The sequence below is a fragment of the Simochromis diagramma genome, unplaced genomic scaffold (genome assembly GCF_900408965.1).
Source record: "Simochromis diagramma unplaced genomic scaffold, fSimDia1.1 OVJJ01000802.1, whole genome shotgun sequence".
NCBI classification, from domain to species: domain Eukaryota; kingdom Metazoa; phylum Chordata; class Actinopteri; order Cichliformes; family Cichlidae; genus Simochromis; species Simochromis diagramma.
Genome location: NW_024387492.1, coordinates 11,454,015 through 11,473,156, shown reverse-complemented (window position 1 = coordinate 11,473,156; position 19,142 = coordinate 11,454,015). Strand labels below are relative to the sequence as shown.

The following is a 19,142-nucleotide window of genomic DNA, read 5'->3' as shown; positions in this document are numbered from 1 at the left end:
TGAAACATGAAAAATCATATTTCACATATCAAACGATTTACTTCCAACCAGAATTCAGTTTTCCCATTTCACACAAAAATGTACAACTCTCCCTACGCCTACATCCCTTTTTCTAAATTATAGGCATGAATTTCAAGTCATCAAATTCCTTGAATGTTTTTTGCTTTAAAAAACCCAAACAGTTTGTGTTTTTTTGTATGCCAACTTGTTAACGAGGGCACGCCCATATCTTATGCATGAATTTGACTTGAGAGGAATGTGAGTTATGCGGTTCACCATATGTTTAGGAAAAGAATTTAGGATACGCTAAACATAACTAGAACTTAAATCCCAGCAGATTTCAAGAATTTGTTTGTTTTTTTCTCAGCTAAACTGTGTCTTGCCTGTGCCCATATAGCATACACAAAACAAACAATACAGTCCTCTACTACCCCCCCCCCCCCCCCCCCCCCTTAGAATAAGTCCCAATCCCCTTGACCCAAATTCCACCACAGCAGGATGGATGGGGACCCACCCCCTTCCCAAGGCACATACGCATTCAAACACAATAGTCTTCTAACCCTCTCTGGCCTCCGAAAATAAAGGAAGGGGGTTGGTCAGCTTTCCTCTTATCAAGAGACACTGGAGCCCCGAGGAAGTTTGAAAATTATTAGGATTTTGCTAACTTTACCCAGCTGATGTAAACACGAATGAAACAGGGAGAAAAAAAACAAGTCTGAGTGGTTTCTTAATTACATCAGTGTCACATGGCAGTGGGCTCTCTCTTTCTCACGTAGGTGTGATTTTCAGGGTCCGATCACACCCTTGTTAAACTGGAAAGGCAACACCAAAAAACATCAAAACAGACCAGCAGAAAAAAAAACCCCACCCATGTTAAAAGTTTTGCAAATTCAATTTACATATGATAGCAACAGAAAATCAGTAATAGAGCGCATAATGATGTAGTAAAGACTTTTCTGAGTAAATGTGTATAGAGGAGGGGTCAGACAGTTAGTAAGCCAGGCCAGCAACAGTAGTGTGCATCTATGTTGATAATAAAACAGGAACCATGCTGACTTAACAGACTACTGGCATCTCTCCCCTCTTTTTGATCTCTGTTTTCCAGCCCATAATTTTTCTTGTTTCTTTTTTTCCCCTCTAGACACACAACTCTTATCTGGGGGGGAGGAGGAGGAAGAGGAGGGTGTTTAAAGTAACGACTGTACTAGAAAGAATGTGAGAGCGAAGGGTGAGGTGGCTACAAGGGGTGAGGAGCAGACAGTTAAGAGATGAAGGGGCAGAAGTGTGTGTGTGAGAGAGAGGGGGGGGGTGCATCCAACCCTCTAATTCACTTTAGAGGGTGTCACATATCTCAAACACACACATTCATAGCTGAAATGCTTCTCTCCACTGGAGACAGGCTTTGTTTATGTGTGAGTGTGAGAGCATGTGGCGAGGCGAGGCACTTGTATTAAATATTGTCACTACTGCAAAAAACTGGTTGTTGTTCATGTACTCCACTCTGCAGGGGGTGGGTGTGTCAGTTGGGAGGATGAATAGCAGCTATTTTTTCTATACAGTATGTAAAACATTATAAAATATATGCAAATCCTTGTTATGATTCCTATAGTCTGGACCTGAAGCCTTAAAACAAAAGAAGTCAGTTAAACCCAAGGTAGGGACAACCCCGCCCTCTGTCCTCCCAATAGAGAGGAGACTAACAGACTCTGTCTTGCACCCTGCGTCTGTATGAAAGGTGTGGTCAGAGTGTCTCAGTGTCTCCAAGGGGGGGGGGCACATCAACAGCTGCATCATTGCCTCTCAGAACAGAACCAGCAGCGCACAATAGAAACCAAAACCATGGGTCACCATGAAACAAAACAGTCCAACCCTGCCCAGCCTGAAACATCTCCTGGTTAGATGTCCCAGAAGAAGGAACAGTCCTGGCATGTAATTAATTCCATATGCCCCTTGTCTCCTCCCTCCCTATATCCTCTGTGGCTAAGTTAAATAACCCCACTGGGAATTGGGATCCCACTCTGATCTAATGAAACACTTCACATGATGGGATGCACGGAGCGCAGCTGGCTGAGATGACGACACGCGCTAAAAGCAAGGTTTCAAAACATATCTGTGCATGCATCGTTATACATCTCTAATCGTCAGCTGTCTGCGTGAATTATTTCCTCACTAAGAAGTTTGGCAGCTGGTGAGGGATGTATACTCTGGGATGAGGGGAAGTAGGTCAGTATTTTAACACTTAGAATATTTGTTAGAAGGACTGCAACAGTGTAACAGGATTACTTTACTTAATAAAAAACAAGGCTCTACTGTATAGTGATCAAAGGAAGCACCCAAAGTGAAATCACTCATCTGTGTCGGGAAAGCTACAAACCACAATACTCACTTAACCACACCCTCAGGACAACAATGCCTCTGGCCATACTCCCTCATATAGTACAAGAAAAACATGCTTTAGGTTTCGAAATTCCCTCAAATAACAAAGTAAAGCAAAAGCATAAATCACAACATTTAACTTTTAAACATTATCTCATGCAAGCACAGTAAACCAGCAGCCACACCTCTATTTATTTACACGTTTAAGTTGATATAATTGCATCTTGTACTGAAAAAGACCGAATGTGTCCACATGCAACTGCTTATATTCCACTCAATCCTTCTCCTTACCTGTTAACGTAATTGTTCCAAGCATTGGTAGAAGTCCAAAAAATCCTTTCTCCCAAAAAACTTTTAAAAATAAATAAAGATGCAAAAAAAACCCTGGAGTTCAAAACTATAAAATCCTACACTATGTAGTCTTTTAGCGTTGATTTCTTTCACTGCGGACTAGGTTAAATCTCTCTTTCACTTGGCTCCGTCCTTATTATTAACTCAGAGGGCAGAAGCTGTGTGTGTCTCTCTCTCTTTCCTCCAGTGGTTCTCAGTCAGTATGAACAGAAATCAGGGCTCCACACACATTTCAATAGTCCCACACACATGTCATGCTAGGACCACCCCTACCTCCCTCCCCCCTCCCTTTCTTCAGCTGTTCTGAATGAACACCCCCCCCCCCCCCCCCCCCACACACACACACACACACACACACCACCCCCACCTCTTCCTCCTCCTCATCCTTTATCCGCTCACACTCCCTCAGACCTGAGCGTCCAGCCTGAACAAGTTGAGCTCATCGTGTGACCTTTTGAGGAAGCTTTTGTCGTCCACTTCTTCAAAAAACTATTGTACATGTACAAACCACCAGCGACCCCCACCCCAGTCCCATCTATTCTCCCCACTGTCACGTAGACGCAAACTTTACACACATTGTTTCCTCGGATGGGCGCTCTACAGGCGTCCTCTCCAGGCCTTTGAATACCCATGACTGTCTTTTAAGGAAAGACGTGGGTATTCATGGCTATGTTATTTCTAAAATAGCAACTGTAAAACAGTCTTGAGCGCCCCCATCCCCCCTGAATCCCCTCTACTCCACTTCTTAAGGAGGCCACCAGGCTTTCCGTGCAGTGTGTCGTGGCTCACGTCACCAATCATGTAGAGGAATGTTGATGGAGGAAACCCAGAGGGAAATCCAGGATTTAATATGGATGCTAACTGCACTGTATGGAAATTGAGACATCTTAGTATACTGACCTCAAGTATGTTCTCATTTAAAGCACCAAAATCATGAATGGGAACTGCCATCAAGTTCCAGCCTGCCCCTGTGAATGTTAATGGGGCTCAGTTGCTCCAATACAGACACATTTAATTCAGCTTTTGTCTGTGGGGCAAGAGAGACGACAAGGAATGCAGATAAATCCTCAGGTAAATACCAACATAATCAGATCTATCACACTTTAACATTGTCCCACAGGAATGTGTGAACTCCACCTTAGCCGGCCCCCCAAATGGGTGATAACAGTAGTAATCAAGCACCGTCTGAAAGCGGCCGCCGAAAATGTTTATGTGCTTGAGGTTTAAAGTGTGAGAAAAAGCATTCACATAGAGGAAGTTAACCGACATAGAGTCTAGCTGAAGCAATCAAGGTAAGTGTCGGCTCCAGAAGTGAGACGATTGAAGAGTCGGCTCCGATTTTTCAGTATATGCTATGAAAAAAACATTTCTTATAGCTTTTAAACCTGCAGAATGTCAGGCTAAAAAAAAACCAAGGCAAACCAAGGAACATGGGCAAGAGAAATATTATTTTCTCCTTATCTAACACCACTTCCTGTGAGTTTTTTATCAGCTCTACTAAACTGAGTCAGTTGTGAAGGAGTTATTGGGCTTGCAGACAATCAAATTGTAAAAAAAAAAGACGAGAAATCAACACTGGAAAACTGTGATCTTAAAAAAGAGACATGCTTGAGCTGTAGAAATCATTGCATAGGCTCAGCAACAGAGTTCATCTTTGCAACAAAGGAAAAAAAAAACATGTGTAAAGGGACCAGTATGATTTTTATTAGATTGCCAAATACACTGCCATATAGACAACATATTTTAAAGGGAAGGCAGTAAAAGAGCCCAGATGTCTGCCTGCTTGCAGCTCAGAACCTTTACACCAACTATTGCAGCTTTCTGAACCGACAAATCTATTACCAAGCAAGAATGAGAAAACATTTATTTTGGAAATTTGCCTCCAAAGTTCCCCAACACCTAAAAAGAAACAATACAGTCACAAGAAGGCTGGAAAGTACCTGTCATCAAGCTCAATATGAGGAGATGGTTTCCAGAATTTCTCAGTTTTACTTTAGTCATTTGATTCTCTTTTATTTACTTAAATAGAGTTATAAAGCATTACACTATTATCACGTTATGGATAAAACCTTCAGATTTTTGCTGATGAATGCTATATCCATGATCTGGTTATAGTAATATAGAGACTTATTTTAACTCTAACTAAGAATATAACTTTAATCCATCTGTGCAATAACAGGTTTAGAGTGAGAAAATCTTGTCATTACAGATTAATTACTCTGATGCTGATCACCTAAAAAGAATTTCATTCAGACACACCAGTGAGTCTTTCTTTATTTGAATCATCCAAGTTATTCGGTTACTGACTCATTAAAAGAGTTATTTCACTATCCGTCCCGTACAAAGTGACCGCTTTGACAGGATACTGTGCTGAGTGAACACTGAGTCAGACCGAAGGGAATTTAGATAGAGTGCCTCCAGTAGGTCAAACCACATCTTCCTTTTCCCTGCCAGCTTCCTTCATGTGACTCATCCACATCAATCACATTCCTGGACTTCCATACATGCTGAGACGTATTGTATTTAGACTACACTGTATGGGAAACACTGAAGACAATAAAGGAAAGATCCCTATCCCCTTTAAAATGACCATTATTAAAAACAGAGCAGAGAACAATCAAATCTAAATTTGTCCTGCTACCAAAGATGTCTACAAAATATGCTGGCCTGGCCTGACTTGATACTACTGCAATTCAAATGTACTACATATTTGCACTATTATGTTTGCCTTAATATAAACTTAAGAGCACAAAGTAATTACAATTTTGAATCCAGCTGAGCTGCCGTTGGCCAATAATTACAAACAGCAAGAAATCTGCAAGTTTGGAGCCAGAAATCCTTCAAATACACAGAATTTGATTATTTTGTTTGTTTTTTCATACAAAGAAAACCATAAAGTGTTTACATTTGGGAAGCCCGGATCAGATTGTTTTACATTGCCTGTTTGAACTTGAAAGGAAAGTATAAAAAGGAGTATAAAAAGATCAATTACATGTTTTAGATCATTCAATAAATTTTTAATATTAGACAAAGGTAACCGGAGTTTTTAATTCCTGATTGAATTTATTAAATCCTACCTGCCTCTGTCTGAAAAAGTAACTGCCCCATAAGTGGCAGCAAGAACTTTTACGATAAATTTGTTTTAATTCAGCTACACTGGAAGGTTTTCCAGCATGAATGGCTTGCCAAAGGTCATGCCAAAGCATCTAAATCAGATTTAAGTCTGGACTTAGGACACTCTTAAACTGTACACTTGCTGGTTAGTTTTGGATCACTGTCCTGCTGCAAGCGTGCTTGAGCTTTAGAACATAAACGTATAGCTGGACATTTTCCAGTTGAGAGAAGAATTCGTGGTTGGATCAATTATAGCAAGTCATCCAGGTTGTAAAGCAACAAAGCAGCCACAGACCATCACCACCACCGTGTTTGAGTCTTCGTGTGACGTTCTTTTATCAAATGCTGTGTTAGTTTTACTCTAACATGTAACGTGACTAAAACCTTCCAACTTTTGTCTCGTCAGTCCACAGAATACTTTCCTAAAATTGTTGAGGGATCTTCAAGGTGTTTTTTTGGGGGGTAAATGTGCGACGAGTCTTTGTGCTCTCTTTGGTCAGCAGTGGTTTTCTCCTTGGATCTCTCCCATGAATGCTATTTTCGCATAATAGAGTCAGAGGAACAGTTACTTTTTCACAGCACTGTATTTAAATGGTGCAGTGTTTATATGCTGTGTTAGGGTTGAATATTTCATGAAATGCAAATGTTGTATAGCTTTAATGTTGGGTGAAACAACAAGTGTCTTTTCCTTTAATTAAAACTTCTATTTTTTACTACAAACAAAGAGCAGTTGTGTTGTTACGTTATGCTGTGCAGTACATGCCTCGCATATCTCGATAAATCGGAAAACGTGCAGGAGTTCAGGAATGTTTGAGGAGGGGTTCTGAGTGGTTGGGCGGGTGGGGGTTTAGGGTGCTGGGTGGAGGGGCTTTTTGGTGACTGTAAATAAGTGAGTGACATCATTAGATAGCACAGAAGAAAGTGCCTCATACTCCTCCAAGGGCTGGATTGGGTGATATTGAAATAATTGGAGGAAAGGGAAACGAGGCCAACAAGTGTGTGAAACTGCCCTCAAGATCGGAGAGATTTTTTCATTCAGTGACTTTCCTGCCTTCCACATTTTTTAATTCTTCTTTCTCCTTTTCAGACTGTAGTTTATTCCCCAAATCCACACCGCAATCCCCTTTAATCCTACCCCACTAGTTTCGCCTCAGTCTCTTCTATCCACTTTAAACCCCATCCCACCCCTTCCCCAGTTTGTGTGTGGGCCAGAGGGATGGATAAGAATGTTGGACAGGAAATAGTCACTTCTTGACATCACAGTTTCCTCTTCCCATTTCCTCGAGTTACAGTCATTCTGTTCTCTGCACATTCTGTCCAGCAATCTTTCCGTTTTCTTACTGAGACCGTACATTACGTGATGTCGTGTGATGAAGCGTACACCATGACTGTGATGCCTCCCATGTTTTTGTTTAGTTTTGCTGTAAAACAATGGGACAGTCATGTTTACAGCTTTCAGTAATCAGGGAGAAGCTTCTGGCTCTACTAAATTGAATATTGACTTGCACGCAACTGGCTAATATCACATTTGAGGAGAGACAGTTCTCACAAAGTAGTATGTTTAGCCAACAGCTGCCATCTGATCTACACTTTCCTCTGCATTCCTGAAATATCTGGCCCAGCAATTTGGCATTCCAGTTGTTGTTATGCATCATCTTGTCTTGCAGTACAGACTGGAATGTACAAACGGAGAAGTGGAGATCTTAAGATCTCCTCCTAGAGGTTGAAACCTGTCAACATTTACAAATGAATGGAGATGAATGGTGTTCCTTTACGTCAGCTGCCAGTTTAACAAGAATGCAGGCTTTCATGTGTGTTTTGCTTCACTTTAATCTGCATTTCAAATGAATGTGTGCATTGAAACTAACTCCAGATAAAAGCCGTGTACCAACCCCCCCCCCAAAAAAAGTACAATGCTGATTACTAAATGTTGCTCAACCCAAAGGTGGCTCACATGTTCAGGTTCCTTTATGATCTTTCTTGTTGCTCATCCTCCTTTCTTACTCCAGTGTCTGTTTAACATTAGCTTTTGGCAAATATTCATTTACTTGTGACTGATGTATAAAAATGCTGATCCGAACCCTACATTTACTTTCAACTGATCATTCAAATCAAAGTTTTCTTGAAACGGCTCACAGAGGGAAATAATTCCACAACAATTTGGATTATTTGTGACTTTTGTTGAAACAACTGCTGGTAGTCTCAGTTGTACAAGTATCAAGTATCCTGCACCAAGACGGTTATGCTAAATGTCTGCCAAAACACGTGAAAAACCTCGTCTCACTGGCTAATTCCTGGTACCTTTTTAAGAAGCATTTTGTTCTCAATTTTAAGGTACAAATGACTAATGATAATTTATGGATACATACTGCTTAGGAAGAGTCTCGATAATTTCATTAAAGAAGGAGGGGAGGAGGGGTCAAACATATTTTTGGCCCATTTTCAGAAGAAGGTTAGGGAGGGAGAGGGAGATTAGGTTCCCTGATGCCGGAGAAGATGAGAGAGGAGCGCCCATGGAGACGAGCAGGTCCTGTGGGGGTCTGAAAGCTCTGATGGGAGCCTACCATAAATTTCTAATTATTACTGAACTGTTAGGTCCGGTGCACTGAGGACTATTACTTAAAAGCTGCTGAGCTGACAACCTAATTTAGTCATTTCATATGCTGTGGTTTGGCTCAAAAGCTCTAGTTTTTGAATATGGTGGATTTTGAAAACAACACGATTACGATTGTTTTCTTGCATGAATTTTAATAAATGATCAGGAATTTTAAGAGTTAAAAGTGTGCAGCGAGGGTTACCTTTGAGGCAAAAAAGATTCTTTCTCAGTTTCTACTCATCTGCAAGGTACATTAAGGCTACTTTAATAAATCATTTTTACATTAATTTAATCACAGATTAAAATATCTTTGTTGAATGTTAAATTAGGCATTCACAGTTTCACCATACTGATAATTAGCAGTCCAAACTGAATCCCCGATCAGCTCCACTAAGTTCTTTAACCTCTTTTCTGTAACTCTTTAGGTTTGTTTTAACGTAGTAACATAAACCCTGCTTCCAGCTATAGCACAAACATGTTTTAATGAAAAACATGAAAATAGCTGTGCACTATCCACTCAGCAGGAAGCAAACAACAGCAGGGAATAGCCAGCACACATATCTGAGCATTTAGATGCTAAAAAGAGTAGATGAAAAATATATATTAGACTAATAAACTGCTTTGGTAGATAGCCCAGACGCTGGTCAGTTTCCTGTCAGCTGCATATTACACCATCATTTTTTAAACAGCCAAAAGTAATGATAAATAATAAATTTGCTCTTTGTGTGACTTTTGCAATAAGCTGTAGAAATTTAAACACAGTGAAAATTTAAAATAAAACATATTTGTCATGTTTATCAATGCTTGTTAAGCATTGATAAAGGTACCTTGATGCTGTTATCAAACAAAGCCAGCAGAATTCAAATAGGTGCTGAGTTTTCGAATCAGATATTTGTGCTTATAGAACATTAGAATTGTTGGTGGGAGCCATTGGGGGAAAAATAATGTTACATTTAAGAATTTATATTTCTTCCTCATGAACAGGGAAACACAGACATTATTTATTACCGAAGAACTTTAGACACTCCTTTAATTTGCACACAGGAGTCCGCGGGATCTTCCAGCAATGGTGATGATATTTTCCAGAGAACTGATTAGGCAGTAGGTGGCTAATCTCTAATCTAGTATATAATCAACTCCAGACCAGGTTAGGTTTACGGCATAAGCTACCATGGTGATGTAACCTGGCAAGAAGGGAATGAAAATCAAGAAAATCCTGCTTTATCTTACAGGCTTAAGGATGTTAGAGAGAAACAAAACAAAGCAAAAACAGGAACACAGAAAAATGTCACAGAAATGTCAACTTAAAGTGGCGAGTCTTCAGCTGCTCACATCTCAAAGGTCGTAAGATGAAGGTTTTAGTCTAGGAATCGATAATAAGGCCTGCTGCTGACATGATTGAAAGCGGGTATAGGAAATCAGAGCTTTGAATTGAATTCTGAACGTACCCACCCAAAATCCAACAAACATCGGTAGATTGGTGCTCAGCGGGGTATTGCTGTCTGTTCCTCTATTGCTGATCATGTGGACTTTTTAAAACTGAGCAAGAGTTAAACAGCTGCAACATTAAACATTTTGTTACCCCTATGAGCTGCAAGCTATGCTTGACTAGGAGGGGAAAAGCCTCCTGCCTGATCAGCAGCTGACAAAAGACAGCTTTCTAATAGAGTTCTCTTATTATCTCCTACCCTGAAGCACCCACTTCATACCTAAAGACTAAATAAAACATGCAGCACAAATGGACATAATTGCAGTCATAACTGGACAACGATGGATCTTGGGGGACCGAGGGGCTTTCAAGCACTCCGGTATAAAACTCAGCCTCTCTAACACTTTCCTGTGGGACATCTTCCTTTATTTGTAGCTGGAGAAATCTTTTTGACATCTCAAGGCAAGTTAATGGATTGCAGCCTCCTCGCACTCGCAGTACAAATCAAGAGCGCACGTATTCCTTCCAGTACTGTAAGGGCAGTAGAAAAAGATGCACAAAACATCTGAACCACAACTGTCGACTGTAATGAGTATTGTCAGTTGGAATGTAAAAGTAATATGGGGCAGGAATCCAAGAGGAGCAATCCAGCGGCTGGATTGTGTTAGGAACTCGAAGCTTTACTGGCAGAGATCAGACAGAGCTTAAGTGGAGGGAGAGGTCCCTTCCACAGGCATGATGAACATTTTGGCAACGCAGTCATGTATTCCCCGGAGCCAAGCCCGAGCAAGCCCATCCTGGGATGAAATCATGGCTTCACATTAAACACGATCACACACATGCCTACCAGACTGCAACACAATGTTAAAGTTTACACCTGCAACCAAAAAAGTAATAAAAACAAAGTACAGGAAGACACAAGGGAACTAGCAGGGACCAGCAGCACTTGAAAAACCTTTGCTTACTTTACTTTTCCTTGTGCGACAATCACTAAGCTCTGACGAGGAGCTGTCGGTATTTATTAGCATGTCCACTACTTTTATTGTTTAGTCTATAAGACGTCAGAACAAGCAAATGGCTTAAGCTCAGAGTGATGTCTTTCTAAACAACCTATAAACCCAGAAGTGACTCAGCCTAATGATTATAAACACATTTCAACATAATTTCTGAAGCAGCATTTCTGAAGTGAATGACAGAAAGCTTTAAATCCAGTTACATTTCTTACAGTATCTAAAACTGATACGCACACACACGTTAATGAATGCGTTCTTTAAATTGACTTCAGTTTGGTGAACCGCACCCACCAGTCCCGTGGGTGGAATGTAACAAACAGACACGGATGATTTGACCAGCGAATGATGTCCGGTCGCACTGCAGATAAACAGGCATCTCCGAATGCATTCACACACTCACACAGTCAGCAGTATCTTCCTTCTGAAGGCTTCCACAAAACTTAATCTGTCCTCCTTTTTTTTTGAACCTGTGAGCCATCTGGGAGGGTCTCTCGATGCTCTGGCCAGTGAATTACCTCAGCTTTCATGTCATTCTTTAGGCTCCCATTACACCCCTAACTCATCCACACCCCTGAATCACACATGCAGGCTTTTACGCACATCTAAATGGAAAACAGAGCACATAAAAATCTGTCCTGTTGCTAATATAATTAAAAACTGTACACAAAAAGCGATAGGGGAGACAAAAAAATGAAGTGATGTTGATGCATTTGGAGCTAGTTTTGTAGGGTCGAGGCCTTGCACTGGGTTACGTAATCGGTAGCTGCATCATTTATGTTGTTTCCTCTCTTTACCTATTTTTAATCCTCCTGCCTCCAGCTTTTTGTTCCCCTTCTTTTTATCTCCTTGCAAAGAAAAAATTCAGAGTACCTCTTCAGAACTTTACAAACATGCAATATTTATTGAACTCCTCTCTGTCTACCTGGGATAGTGTCATAAAACCCTTAATTTCAAAGCCTCTGGCAGCCTTAACCTCCTAGGACCTGGCGTCCACATATGTGGACATCACATTTTGGGTTGTTTAGACCAAAATACTAAATTTTGCTCTACAAGGGCCTGATATCCACTTACGAGGATGTTATACTGCCACTGTGCTATCGAAATTTTAGACCAATATCCTCATATGTGGCTCTTATTTTTCTCAGAAACAAAAATTTGGTAAAAAAAAAATTCGGGTAATTCTTTGTTTTTACATTCATCAGGTCCCAATCAGCCCAAATATCAAAGAGCAATTAAAAATGAATGCCACGGAGGAGTTTGGGTCTTAGGAGGTTAAGGAAAGATTTTCAAATAGAAATGTAGAGAATTTCTTATCCCATTTTGATAAAAATATAATGGCCCTATAAAATCTACACTAGACCACACATTTGCTCTTTCACAAATACTGTGCTAAGTTTTGAGTAAATTGGTACTAGGTTAAATTCAGTTATTTATGTGCTATTTATTTATATACTACTTTAGTTAGTGGCTGGTTCATGCGTGTTGACTGCTGACAAAGGTACTGGAAATTGAGTTTAACATATATGCTAAACATATCATTTCTAAACATATATCTAACATATATGTTTTGCTTCTTGATCACCTACATATGGATTTTTATCATATTAGGAGGCATCTTCAACTAGGCCACTACACTACTGGCTTGTGTGTGATGTGTTTGGGGAGTTTCATGCCTAGGCTGGCCTCCTAACTATAAACACTCTGTTTTACCTGATAGAGAGAGATTATGGTTGTGGGTTTGCATGTGTGTCGGGTCTTTTGATCTACATCCAGTCTTTTGTTGTTTTTTGCTGTTATCGGAAAGATTCTGTTTCTCTTCCTGTCTCCCACAATGCATTGCTGCCTTTATCAGGCTGCGCAAGAGGAAGAGCGCTGCTGATATGTGAAATCCTTCCATACCTTTTGCTCCTCTATCTTCTCTCTCTGTGTATTGTGTATCTCTCTTCCTTTCACTCCCCTCTACTCTTCTAATCTGTAGCCTTGAAAGTTCTTCAGAACCTCTGATGTTTTCAGTTTTTGTCTTTTTTGTTTAGGTCCGGCTTACTGAGAACATCAGGTGGAATGGGATCAAATAAGACATTCTTTTTTTTGTCAAAGTCAAACAAAAGACAAATTTGATTTCTTTTTTTTTAAGAAATATTATATATATGTATTGGGTTCAAGTGAATCTCCATGTACATTTTTAACTTTCCAATTTGGAACAATTAGCAGGATGGACCCCGGATCTTAAGCCTGGGTATAAAATAGCTTCTGGAGCTGAAAAGTGAAGCCAGTGCTTTAAACCAAATTTGTGTAATGGCCAGCACAAGGTGACTCCTCTGGCTTTAAAAAAGCCCAAATTTAAAGAGGTTAAGGATAAAATTACCAAGTTTTTCACTTGATCTGCGATCTTCAGTACGTACCTTCCTGATGGTCATGGTCTTAATCGCTAGTTTAAAGACTTAATTAATAAAAACAAATCTTGAAAAAGAAGAAAAATCAGGGTATATTGTTAGAGACACCCCTCATTTATCACAGATGATTTTAAACTGACTACAGCCAAAAGTAGTCACCAACGAGTCACTTGTGTTCAAAAAATTTAATTATTTTAACCTAAATTAAATGATTTGGTTTTCTCCAAATAAATTAACTAATCAGCAGTTTCTATTTGTGCATAAGATCCAAGTACATCCAATAAGGTAAACATCTGAATACCCTCTTTTCTGCTCTATAAATTTCCAAATAGTGATTAAATTAGAGTACAGGGCCACAGAAGCAAGTACTTTCCCAACAGAATTACTTGCTCTAGTCTACATGCCACATCAACTCATACAATCTGTACTTCGGCACTGAGAAGAGTATTGGGTTACTCTATGGATGGACAGATTTGCTTCATTAAATACCTTATTAAATAGGTTATTTGACAGAGTGGTATGTGACATATCTCTGTGTTTTAAGTAGTGTAGGGTTACTCCTTCCCCTGGGCCATAACATATTATGAAGTGCACAGGTTGCTTTGTGCGGGGCCCTGGGTCATGGCCTGATAAATATTTAAGGAGGGCGTACGTGCCCTTGCAGCCATCCCAGACTGAGCGGGACACGATAGAGATAGCATTAAAAATAAACAAACGCAGCTTTAGTGATGGACAGGCGCTGCAGGAGATGAACAGAGCAGGTTGATGCACATGTTAAAACAAATTTACACAGTTTATTACTGTTTAATGTTTTTAAAAGATAACTGATTTACAATTTCCTTAGAATATCTTTCAAAATAAACCATTTCTCTTTAGTAGGTCTCATTTGTCAGAAAATAACAAATGAGCTTACTTCTGTATAAAGAATCTTCTACCAATCAATATTTTTATATTTTCTTTTGGGAAATAAATGTTACTCTTAATTTTATTGAACAAAATAGTTAGATTTCTGCCATTTTTCAAGAGATATATGTATATTCACAAAAGAAGCGAATGCAAGTTCAGTTCGAATCCAGTAAACTGCTAAGCTAAAGATGAAAAAAGAGAGTAAAGGAGTATCTTGGTATGTGGGCATGTGGGCATGTAAGAGCGAGTGTGTGCGGCTCCAGTGAGAAAAGCTCATGTAGCTGTCCCCTGTGTGTTGACAAAGGGATTAGGTTAGTATCAACTAGATCATGCAAAGCCATGAAGACATTTGCACACAAGAATTCTTCACGCACACACACTGAAAGCAGACCTCACACAAACAAGCTTACCTTCTGCTGCTGCTTAAGACATAGGACAAAACCCCAGACACAAACACCCACACACATGGTCACCGCTTAACCACATTCACCAAAGAAACAGCTCCCAAAGTCACACACAGAGTAAATAAACACTCCAAGCAATACAGAAACACACACGCATACACACCTTCTGCTAGCATGTTGTCCTCCGAGTGTCCGTTCAGGCTAGTCATGCTGGAGATTTGTCCATTCTTCTGCAAAGACTGAAAAGAAGAGCAAAGAAAAACAAATAAATACATTTCACACATATAGCATAGTGCCGTTAATTCTCTTTAAAGGGAAAGTTTAACATATGTGGATACACATATATTTCCCGACTTTAAGATATCTGTTTTCCGTTTGCTAAGCATAAAGCTAGCATCGGATATAGCAGCTTAGCTTAGCACAAGCTAATATAAAAACTGGAAGAAGGGGGAAGCATTTACTCAACAAGTAACACAATCAAACTTAACTTAAAGAAACGCTACAGATTCTTTAATGTTGCTTATGTTTTCTCTGTGGTCACTGTGAAGCTAGAGCAGCAAGAGACTCGTTTAGCTTTCTGTAGCTTAGCATAGAGACTGGGAATAATTGGGCATGAGGAGAAGCTCAAAGACACACCACCAAAACCTCGAAAGCTTTCTAATTATCAAGCATTATAGTGTTTATTTAATCTGTAAATGGGAAGAAATGTAAAACAACAACTGGCTTAGCAATAGAAATTGCTTGCTGGAAGTATTCCTTGGCAGCAGGCTGTCTGACCACCCACAACATTTGTTAAACTCCCTATAAAACCACAGACTGTAACAGTTTGTTTATAGATTAAGCAAACAATATTCAAAATGTTATTCTAAGAGCTTTCCAGGTGTTGGTATGAGAGTGTTGGAGCTGTAATTTGACCCAGCAAACTGTTTTCATTTGTTTCCTGTCTTTGTGCAAGAAAAAACCTCAAGCCAATTTAGAAATATTAAATACCAAAGCTAGTTTTGTTGGTGAATTGAACAAACCAGAGTTTGTTGATGCTACTGAGCCAAATTTTTTAAGTTAACAAAAAAAAGCAAAAACTATGATTACATGCTCCTTTTTTTATTCTTAGTGATTCATTAAAAATCGGATAGTAATGATGTAAAATTTGGGTTTGAGTCAACTAATCTAATGGCCTCTTTGCTCAATAGCCTCTCATTAAATTAAATTAACATCAAATTCACCACACTGAAGTAATTATTTTACAAAGCAAACGGTGACCAAATCTTGAAAATAGCTACAGTAATTCTTTAGTACTCAGAAAAAGAGAAAATACACCAAAATCACAGCAATAATTTACTAGGTTGTTTTTTTAAAAGTGGCTTTTCTTACTTGTTTTTTGTAACATGGACGAGTGTGTTAACAGAGTTAACAACACACAGCCGGGTTCACAGGACTCTTATCTGAGGATCTGAGCATTGACAGTTTTTCTGGCTGCCACCAACTCTGACTGACAGGTGGACAATTGCAGGCAGGCCCAAGCTTTTGTCCTTCCCAGCCTGGGGAAAAGGAACCAGAGCCTCCCCACTGAGGTGCTAATATAACTAATGGACAAGTCGGGCTCTATTCCTGAGTTCTCTAGGAAAGCCCTGAAAAATGACACCACGAAGGAAACAATCTGCTTGGGACAGGTCAGAGGGATGAACTAAAAGAAAATGGGACCAGATTAGGAGAGTGCAGGGGAAATCAATCATCAGCTGGAGGGATGACCGACATGGTGGTGCAACCACTTGGTGTACAAGGACAAATGGAAAGGATGAGGACAACAAGACAGAAAAACAGATTAAATTTAATTCTTTTAGATTTAAAATAGTGAAGCTGAAGTTTGATCAGAGAAATTTCCTGCAATGTTAAAGATCAGCCAATAGATCCTTGGCTGACATGGTTTATATTTATGGTTTTATTTGATCTGTGATCTTTTAAAGTACTAATCTTATTTTTTCTTTTCTGTTACCAAGAACACCAACTTATGACATATGGCTTCATTATACAGAAGATCTAGATGTACAAAAGTCTCATAATTGCCTCTGAACTCTGTCAATACTGCAACCATGAACATTTCAGTACACTGAACTTTGTTGAATTGGTCAAATATCTTACTTGTTTGTATTGGCTTATAATGAGCTGTGACATCAGTCATCTGAAAACATGTTTACTTGAAAAGCACAATGCAGTCTAAGTTTTAATCATCGCCCAGCTCGTACAGCAAAGTTCAGTACCTCATCGTGAAGTCATGAAAAATTTGATTCTTCTTTCATTCGTACTAAAACGTTCATCCATCCAGGAATGTGATACTCGAGTGAAAATTTGCCAACCGCTTGTTTGACTTCTCAATTTTCTATACTAGAAGAAAGAAAATTTCTAATCCTTATCTGATTCAAAGGCTGGTCTGATCTATCGAAAAGAGAAATAAATGACTCAAAGCCAACAAATGTGAGTTGTTTTTGGAACTGTGAGGCCTGTTTCACAATATGTGCATCATGCAAGCTGCAATTTGCTGCAAGACATCATTTTTTCCTTTAATTTTGACATCTTTCACCGATTAAAACCCTAACTCCAACCAGTGCATGAGCTTTCAAACACAGCTCTCAAAAGTTCCTGGAGTTTCTGAGCAACAATGTCTGTAGGATCCCACCGTCTAGATCTGTGTCTAAGGTTCGCTCGCAAAACAGGGTAAAAAGAGCATTTATACCCCATTCATGTAAAATGAAATCTTCACTCAGTCAAATGCTTGCATGCAGGGGAGGGTGGGGCTGTCATTTTTGTCCTTTTCAAGCGATCAGGACCTGTGATCACATTTAGCACGTGAGCCATCAGCTCTCCTCCAACCCTGCGACATTCCCAGGATTCCTTGTCCCCTTCACCAAAATTCCACAGGTCCACTAACACCTGACTCCACCTTCTCCAAATGTTCACGTCCCTTACCCGAACATGGTGGGCAAGGGAAAGTATCCCTATTTGGAAAGAATTTGCATCTCATAATTTTGAAATGCAATGAGGGTGGTGGTTGTGGGTGCAGCGTTTCTGGTCATCACACAGGATTAACCTTGCAATTAATGTCTGGATGTCTTTTTATTATCACGTTTCTCTTTTGTTTTTATTTCTAATCACAAACGGTTCAGTTCAGTTTTTAACAAAAACTGCTAATGCTGTCTATCCTTAACTAAAAATAAGAAAGTAAAGTTGATTCATAAAGTGTTTTTCACAGACATATATCCACAAACTTATTATCAAAGTAATAAAAAGTGAGAACAGTCAAGACCCCACAGTTTAGAAAAATAGTGTTAGAGGAGAACTCAGGCTAACAAATAAATTCCTGCCAGATAAATATGTGGAAAAGCTGTTTAATGCCGAGCCAGAGATACCAGCTCTTAAGCCTATTAAGTGACATAGTATGGTCAAAGGCCGACCTGATACCATTAAAAGATCATCACAGACCTTTAAAAGGGAAGTCTCAGTGGAATTGATGAGGATAAAAAATTGTAATTTACACAATAAGCATCTGAACTGAATTTTTCCAATAATTTGCTAATAAATAGGCTTATTATTACCACCAGAGCTGGCTTCAAGATGAGGTTTATACTGTAGTTCAGCAAAACATTTAAGAAAATTCAATTAAAAAAGAAAAAAGTTTGCATTTGATATAATATCTAAAATATTCAAATATTGAAATTTTTCTCTGGTTGGGTATATATACACATGAATGGATGGGCATGTAAAATTTGGGAACATGTAGATTTAATGTCATACTTTATAGAGAAAATAAATGCAAATTCCTATAGAAACCGTAGCGACACTTAACAATCAATTTTAAACTTGGGTTGTCTTTAGATTGGAATTTCATCTACTTTACAAATCTCTGACCTGAACCACATGAGCAAACAGATGATATCTTAGGTTTATTTTGCATCAAATTAGTCTCAATTTTGCTGTTTATGCCTTTTTTAAATCTTACCCAACAATGATGCTAAGCAAGGATAGGGTTTCTTTTTGTCAAGGTTTTTAATGTCATATGAAAGGCAATACTATATATGTGCATCAGCATGTGACCAGGTAAGGATAGACATTCAGTAATGTCATATTATGTCATATATACATTCTTGAAGATTGAAAATTTTCTTGGTATTAAAGGAATTTTTCTTGCATTTTATTATTGCGTTGAACTGAAACTGAACCGGCCCAAACACTGAAAAGTGGTGTGACGCCTGAGTAACTCTGAATTTCTTTTCGAGTGTTTGGACGCAATCAGTCGCCGTTTCACTGCCAGTTGTGCATTTTTTGATGTCTGTCTGGTCAGCATGGTGTGCCGCAAAGATCTAAAGACAGACTTCCTGCTCGGGAAAAAAGTGCACAAGGAATGGCCACATAACGAAATGTCTGCTTATGAAAACAACAGCATGGAAAAAATAATCTCCTCTTGTTTTTTTCCATGCTGTTGTTTTCTCTTGTCTCGTCTCCTGTGTAATATGATCAGATTTAATTTAGCCCAATGAAAAACATTTGAGAAATCACATTTCTGTC

The 19,142-nt window shown here is 39.2% G+C and overlaps 1 protein-coding gene across 2 annotated transcripts in view; it reads right to left on the bottom strand.

The window, feature by feature from the left end:
• The window catches only part of akap12b (A kinase (PRKA) anchor protein 12b), a 50,859-nt gene that overhangs the window by 8,467 nt on the left and 23,250 nt on the right, over positions 1–19,142 (bottom strand). Inside the window, exon 2 of one of the 2 annotated variants that reach the window (XM_040017759.1) lies at positions 14,746–14,821. In XM_040017759.1, coding sequence (XP_039873693.1) covers positions 14,746–14,821 — 76 coding nt within the window. Of the gene's footprint in view, positions 1–2,667; positions 2,955–14,745; positions 14,822–19,142 lie in introns of those variants that run through there. The other variant, XM_040017760.1, reaches the window with a different exon arrangement.